At 36.3% G+C, this 8,284-nt stretch overlaps 1 protein-coding gene across 2 annotated transcripts in view; it reads right to left on the bottom strand.

The window, feature by feature from the left end:
• LOC101847183 (WW domain-containing adapter protein with coiled-coil) overlaps positions 1–7,864 on the bottom strand; it is a 40,769-nt gene extending 32,905 nt beyond the window's left edge. For both annotated transcript variants that reach the window (XM_005096249.3, XM_005096250.3), the window contains exon 1: positions 7,692–7,864. In XM_005096249.3, the coding sequence (XP_005096306.1) occupies positions 7,692–7,732 (41 nt within the window). In that variant the 5' untranslated portion in view covers positions 7,733–7,864. The remainder of the gene's footprint in view (positions 1–7,691) is intronic.
• Positions 7,865–8,284: the final 420 nt, after the last annotated feature.

Below are 8,284 nucleotides of genomic sequence, written 5' to 3'. Positions count from 1 at the left end.
AATCAATTTACTCGTACATACTGGAGAAGCAGCAACTTTGGAGGAGGGCTTCGATACTACCACAGGGTTCCTTATGAACAGACTAGGACCCTGGAGTGGCTCTTTTCAAAGGAGACTGCAGGGCGAAATTCACTAAATTTCTTTTACTAGTTTTACTTACTGTGTGGCAGGGTCGGTGTGAAAGAACTTGTTGGTACCTCCAGAGTAAGTCTCTCTACGCAGAGATAAGAGAGAGGAGGACAGAAGTGTCCTCACAGAGTGGGGATGAACAAAAGGAACTCATGAACTGTCAATTGGCCAAGCACTAAGTCTGGCAGTGCGTGTTCATTGGAAATATATGTGACCAGCCTTTCGACTTTGTGAATTGGATAGCAGCGTTCTTTCAAGACCCCATGTCTTTTGTTCGCTCACTTATGATCCATACTGTTGAGCACAAAGAATGGTACCGTACGCTCGAATGCCAACTCAGTGAAATGTACTGTTTGTACAACAGCCTTGTTTGACGTTTTAAGCTTGGGAAATGTTTTATTCCTGTAGCTTCTCCCCTAATAATCACAAATTTACATGTTATTTCTTTTAATTGATTCAGTCAATTCAGTGTATATTCATGGCAGCCATACAGGTAAAAAGTTTGGCTAACTAGATCATCAATTGAAGACCCCTTCAGTCTTTTGTAATGCTATTCATGTCATGTTTTTCAATTTTTATCAAAAGCTATCTTCATTAAGAGTGTTATTTAAAAACTGTTGAAGTTTAGAAGTTCTTTTATTATTGCAATTGATAGTACTCAGCAAGACGGGCATTTTGATGTATGATTTATGCAAATCGGATAATTAGCAGCTGAATTATAAACGTTGTTGGAGACACTAAAATGACGGTCACGCGTTTCCTATGTTAAAAATGGGCCAATTTTGCCTGAAAAATGACGATGAATATTGGCCATAACTTTTGAACTAATAAAGCTATCTAAAAAATTTAAAGAGCATAATAATCAGTGTCCCTGGCTCTATCCATTGGTGTGTCTTTTTGTTTTATTTAATCAATTTGAATTTTTTAGAAAAGTGCCTATTTAGAAGTAAAATACGTCCTTATTGATCTGTGTATCTCATAGTGCACATATTTGTTCTTTGTAGGCATGAAATGATTTTACCTTTTTCCGGTATGTTTTGACATCACATTATGTACGAGTACTGTTTGTCATAATTAATAACATAATTGAGTTTGTCCACTGTCTTTGATACGACCTGATATGTTTCAAAGCAAAAGAAACCTCTCCTGTTTCTTTTTTTACTCTTAAAGTGCACATTTCTCTCAAGAGGTCTTTTTCAGGACATTGTGTCATCATTGCTATGTACAACAAGTCATGTTTGTCATCACTGTCAGCCCCATTGATTTTATGCTTTTGCCTCATATTAGTTTAAATTGTTTTGCACAAGGCACATGAGTTTTTCTGGTACTAAGGCTTTGATAAAATGTATTTGTACAGCCTTTCACTATTGTGATGTGTTGTCAATGATAATATCCAATGTGTACCCTTTGTCTTTGTTGTACATAATGATGACATGTTCTGTGCTCTGCGTTATTGTTACAATGCTTGTCATTTATATTACCATTATGAATGGAGTTCAGAGTGTATAAAGTCTTTGTTTACTAAACAAATGGAATTTAAAGTCTATAATTTGCCTTGCTGCTTATCTGTTTTTGTCATCACTGTTACATACAAAAAATACAGTGGTTGCCAAGCCAATAGACCCATATCTCCAAAATCCTACATCTCCTTGCTCTGATACTTCAGGAATATGAGCACTAAATGTCAATCTGTGACTGACAGAAAAGGGAGTCAAATTGGTAAGGAACATTTTTTGTCACCACTGAGTCTCAAAAGTCCCATATTTTGGCAATTGCTCATATATATAATAAGCCGTTGCCAAAACGAGGGGAAAAACACATACACCTCACATTAGTGAGCATAAAATGTGATGCATTAGTATTTATTCCTCCTTAACTTATACATTTATGTCAAATATAGGATTAGAACCTGCACCAGCAGTTTCAGACCCTGTGTCTGCTTTACAATCCTGAGTTTGTAAATTTTGTACCAAAAATGTTCGTTTTTTAGTGATTCCTGCACTGTCATTTTGAGCACACCAATGCAAACTTCCAAGAATGTCCAAAATTTAGTATTTTGGGGTGTTTTTTTTTTAAAACCTGTGCTTTGATCCTATGCTATTTGTCATCGAAAAAGGTTCACTTGCTCAAAAAATTGGTTTATTTGTTTGCAAATAAACGAATATTCGGATCACTTGTGCGTCCGTCGTGTCGTCATGGACTAGGTGTATCAGAAAAAAACATTTTTCAGTAGAATCACCACAGCTGGTTAAATATTTTTGCTTTTCGTCGTTTATTCAATACTTCAAAAGCCGCGATGCGCGAAAGGAACACTAGGTTCCTAGATCTACGATTTCGATCGGCTGTTAAACATTCACCGTGATCGTCGTCACTTTGCGACGTACCGGAAGTCCGAATTTTAGCCTACTTTTGTTTTGAACGGATCATCAACAGTGCCCGGATATGATTGTTTTCTTGAGTGACTTCACCTTACCCGCTTCCCCCGAATAGTGGAAGCAACGGGGGAAAGAGAAAAACTAAAGTAGTCATTGCCGTCAGCGTCCGGTTGCGCACAAGAATCTTGCGTTGAATGTGACGTACTGAACTGTTTTGCGTGTTTTTAGGCTACCCTATTGAATATTTTAGTGAAATTGCGGTGTTTACATTGGATTCCTGGAACAAGAGTGTCAGATGTGTGAACAAACTTCGAGAGATGGATCATTTCTGTGGTTATAGATTTAGCCTTTGTGCTTAGTGATGACATTTGGGGTATCGTTATGCAGCCGTACAAGACTGACTGCTGTACTAAAAATATACATTATCCTAAGAGCAAACTTTTTTTTATGTCATGTGTGCTCTCTTTACTCAAACAAATAACAAACATGTCCTTGTTTATCTGTGTAACTCAACAGTACACATTTGTTCTTTGTTGGCATGATATGCCTTTTTCCAGTATATTTTGTCATCATTGTATGTACAAGTACAAGTAATATTTGTCATCACTGCTAATATCAATAAGTTTTCAACATATATTTCATACATGCAAGATTCATTTAGAAGCAAAATATGCCTTTATTGATCAGTGTATCTCATAGCGCTAATTTGTTCTTTGTAGGCATGATTTTACCTTTTCCCAGTATGTTTTGCCATCACTGTTATGTACGAGTACTGTTTGTCATAATTAGCAACATAATTGTGATTGTCCACTGTCTTTGATATGACCTCATATCTGTTTCAAAGCAACAAAAAAACTCTCCTGGGTTTTTATTTTATTCTTAAAGTGTGCATTTCTCTCTGGAGGCTTGACTTTGTCTTTTCCTGTACGTTGTGTCATCATTGTTATGTACAAGTCATGTTTGTCATCACTGTTATGTAAGTCAGCCCCATTGATTTTGTGCTTTTGCCTCATATTAGTTTAAAAATTGTTTTACACATGTGTTTTTCTGGTGCTGAGGCTTTGATAACTGTCTTTGTACAGCCTTTCACTATTGTGATGTGTGTTGTCAATGATAATGTCCAATGTGTATCCTTTCTAGTACATAACAATGATGACATGTTCTGTGCACTGCGTCATTGTTACAATGCTTGTCATTTAATATTACCATTATGAATGGAGTTCAGAGTGTATAAAGTCTTTGTTTACTAAACAAATGGAATTTAAAGTCTATAATTATAATTTGCCTTGCTGCTTATCTGTTTTTGTTATCACTGTTACATACAAGAAATACTGTGGTTGCCAAAACCCCACATCTCCTTGATCCGATACTCTAGGAATATGAGCACTACATGTCGATCTGTGACTGACAGAAAAGGGAGTCTAATTGGTAAGAAACATTTTTTTGCACCACTGAGTCTCACATTTTGGCAATTGTCATATACATATATATCTAAACTTAAGTACAAACAAATTCAGTGCTTTCTCAAAGTATCCAAGCCTAATAATGAAGATAGATAAACTAACAAATGTCAGATTTCTCTCATAGTACATTTGACGTAGGTCCTGGAAATGATTCTATTATGCCAGCTATATGAATGTATCAGTATTCATGAAAGAATGGTAATAAATAAGGCAGATATAGTTTATTTACACATAAAAGATAAACTAACTAAATGGGGAATTGTGGATGTTGGCAGATTCTATTAAAATTACAGGATTCACTTACACCTTTGAAATTTACCTTGGAATGGGGAATGTCAAAATTTGGGCTAGGGTATTCAGAAGTTATGAACCTTTGTAAACCTTTGTTTGGATGGGATATAACTGTTTTTTAGAAGTAACTTAAACAAAGCACTGACACTCTTTAGAGATGTATTTGCCATATAAACTTTTTTGCCTACCAGACAAATTTCCAAATATCCAGAAAACAACGAAAACTTCAAACAGTGAATCAACAGAGAAATGAGACAAATCAAAATAAAAATTACAGGGTATAACCATGATGTATACCTTTATAAATGAAAACATGAACGAAGTTCAATATGGGACTATAGAAAACTAAAAGCCCATCATGAGATAATAAAAGATTACAATCAATTCATGGAAGGTGAAGACAGATCAGATATTTAACCCTCATCCTGCGGGAGCCGGGTTTATGTCGCCCGATAAGCCTATTTCGGCACCTCGCCTACGTTCTGGTCGCGAATCAGTGTAGCCCCTGGCTCAGTGCACGCGCAGCCTCTTACGTGTCATTCGGGTCCCGAGTCGGATCCCCATTCACGCAGGTCAAGTGTGCGTGCGTCAGTCTGCTTGAGTTTGTGTGCGTTTGTGGCCTTCTTGAACCGCCTGTATTGGTTCGTAATCGAAGCATACGTCTCATTCAAAACATGCCAAGTTGGTAGCTCTAGATGTTCGTCCAATGAAATTATAGAAGAAATTGACCCACTTTGACATGAGGAGCTCGAAAGGATAGTCAGGAAACAAGACTTTCATTTTTCTAAACAAAATATTTCAAATGAGCTTGATTTTGTATGAAATGATACTACCCGATAAAAAATAAGCTTGTTTGATAGTTTTGAATACCATTGTGCAGGTACAAAGAACAATTTGAGTGTAAAACATTCGGAAATTGCCCTAAATTATCCCCTTTCCAACCTCAGGTCATTCATAACAACAAGAGCGTCCAGAAAGGTTAATCGAATGGGCGTAACTACTCGTAATGTCTCATCAGCTTGTGAGAGGGGGTTATTCATGTGTTTGCAACACTTTATAAATAGAAAGCTATGAAAGATAGAGCGTTATTTTCATCATCGGTTAACACACTCCCGCGGTATTCATGGCGAAAACACACATTTCCCGGCGCGAGCGCTGTACACAAACAGTACACACTGAGTGCCCGGCACGTCAGACGTAATCGGTTGCTGATAAGATACGCATCTGGGCACAGACGCAGGATAAGAGTTAAAACATGTAAAGATTTAAGAAGGTGGACAAGTAAAAGAGAATTTCAAAAACTATTTATTTTTACCACATATGATGGATATTGGAAAGGGTAACTCTTATAATATTTCAAGCTTTCTATAACAAGTGCGAAATCAGAGAACAAAATGTTCTGCTAAAGAGTATAATTCTTTGAACAAGATTTGGAAGAGCATGGGTATCTTGCTTCGAATATAATGTCTGAGAATGTTCAACTCCAATGTCAATTCAGTCTTGTTACACAGATGTGAGACATAGAACACATCTCAAAACTTGCATAAAGAGGCTCAAGATTTTCCTGATCAATCAACCATCTGAGAAAGTTGTTAAGGATCAGATGGACAGTCAGGGTCACCAACGAGAAAGTGCTCTATGGAGGACACAGCCTTGTCAGAGGTTGAGTGGGAAGATGGTAGTGGTTACGGATAGGAACATACTCTTATGAAATCAGGCAGCAGCATAACAAATAAAGTTTCGGATTGGAATCAACAGGGTAAGAGATCAAGGCGAAGATGGAACTTGTAGAAAAGTCACTGAGAATGAGAATGATTTACAGAAAAAGTGGGAAGACGTGGCTATCCAGGATAGGGAATGGTGGAAATAGTTTGTTGCTGGCCTTTACCCTGACATAGGGTCAGAAAGGCAATGATGATGATGAAATGAAAGACCTATTGTGCTGGAATATAGCAAGACAGACAGACACAAATAACAGAGAAAATTAAAGACGTAAGAGGTGCAGTGGCGCCCTTCAACCATCCACAGTTTACTTTAAAATTGCTTACAAAATTAACTTAGAAAATTAAAGAGCCACATTACGACCTGAAAGAAAAGAAATGATGATATAAGAAGCATGCAGTAGTTCCAGGCCTATTAATTAATTAATTTGGTTTCATTGTTTAAAAAATCACTAATAAAAAGTACACATTCATTTCTCTTTTCAAATTTATCGATTCACTTCTGTTCTTTGATAAAGATGATACTGATATTAGCCACTTTCTGAATTTCTACAGACTTGTAAATTCAAACTGAGATAGAAGCATCAGAAAACTTTCAAACAGGAAGTAAACAAGCAATAAAATGAGAGACCAGGGATTTTTAATGCTAGACATTACCCTAGATGATAATTGATGTCCCTAAAACTCATTCTATCAGTAGCAGCTTCTGCTGTTTTACAACTATTACTATGCACAGCAAACAACAAGGAATGGATGAAGGAAAATTATAATCAATCAGAAAAGCTATAGATCTAGTAACATAAAATATGTGTTGTTTCTTACTCAGCTTGTTCTATTTCTATTCAAAAAGAATCCTGGACTGTGCCTTTGATTAATCTATTCTGTCACTACTAATGTTTTAATATACATTCCATAACAAAACTGCTGGTTTACTGAAAAAACAACAACCGACAAGCAAACTGCCTGGAAGTAAAAAAGTGAATATTATCCAAATCTCAGTTGTCTGTGTGAAAGCTACTACACTACACTGTCCTAGATCTAATCTAGAATTATCTAGTGCTCTTACCAACCATCTTTACTATCAGTTTTTAAGATACTAGATCTAGGCTTATACCAAACTTGGACAGCTCTGGTTAATTTTCTTTAAACAAACATGTATGGAATGATGTTTCTTTCCAAACTTGTAAACTCATTGAAATTTGTAAAATGCTATTCAAAGAAGGAATAGCTCTCCTCTTCCTTTGCATGACTTCCTTTTCATCTTGAGCTCTCCTCTCTGAAAAGGTGAGTGTACATTGGCAATACAGTAAAAGGGTAGAATTAGAAGAGCTATGTTCAGGTTCACAGCCTGAAATGAACACTATCAATTATCATATTAGAGATAATCAACGTCAATAATAGCAATACAATATTTGCACAGCATGCAGAAAAGTCCGTCTTGAGAGGGCTCACATCTAGATCTAGATCTAGCCCAGGGTCCTTTCAGTTCCAACAGATCTTCGTCTTCACTGAAGCCTGAAATACAATCTGCAAAAAGGCAATAAGTTCATAGCATCATTTGGCAACTGTAAAGATTCTAAAAACAAAATAATAAAAGCGGGGAAAGCCCATTAATTTCATTGAAACTAGCAGAAGCAATACAAATCATAACAAAGATGGCGGCCGACTGCCCACCAATACGCTTTCATTCAAAATTTAAAGAAGATAGCTACCCATCATTGAGTCTGGGTTGTTTCCTTGCATGCATTACCATTAATGCTATAGAACAATAGCAAAATGCAATGCAAAGAAACGAGATGAGATGGGTTCCTGCAAATTTTCACAGACTTCTATGCCACTACATTCGTCTGGTTCGACGCCATTTTACATCCGGGGAACTGGTACATTTCGCATAAAATTTTATTTAGTCCAAATTTTTTTGTGTTTCACTATATCAATCATGAGGAAATTGACCAAAAATGAATATAATGTCTTTAAGAATAAAAATAAAGTAAATTACAGAAAAAGGAAAATAATATTCAGAGACATGCTAAAAATTGTTCACTCTTTTCGGTCAATTGGTGAAGCAAAAAGTTGCGCTAACACACGGAAGTCAGTGTGACGCTTTTTACGTGGTAGGCGAAATAACATTCATTAACCAGTAGTTTCAGACTTTCAAATGTCAAATATAGTAAGAAACAATAGTTTTAAAAATATCCTGCTTTCATTTCTATATTTACTTAAAAGGAACATCTATGTATAAGACTGGCACTTCTTTCTGTTGATCTCCCCGCCAAAATTTGAGTTCATCAGATTCAGGCTCACA

Source organism: Aplysia californica, unplaced genomic scaffold (genome assembly GCF_000002075.1).
Source record: "Aplysia californica isolate F4 #8 unplaced genomic scaffold, AplCal3.0 scaffold00124, whole genome shotgun sequence".
In the NCBI taxonomy this organism is placed as follows: domain Eukaryota; kingdom Metazoa; phylum Mollusca; class Gastropoda; order Aplysiida; family Aplysiidae; genus Aplysia; species Aplysia californica.
This window is presented reverse-complemented; position numbering and strand designations above follow the sequence as displayed.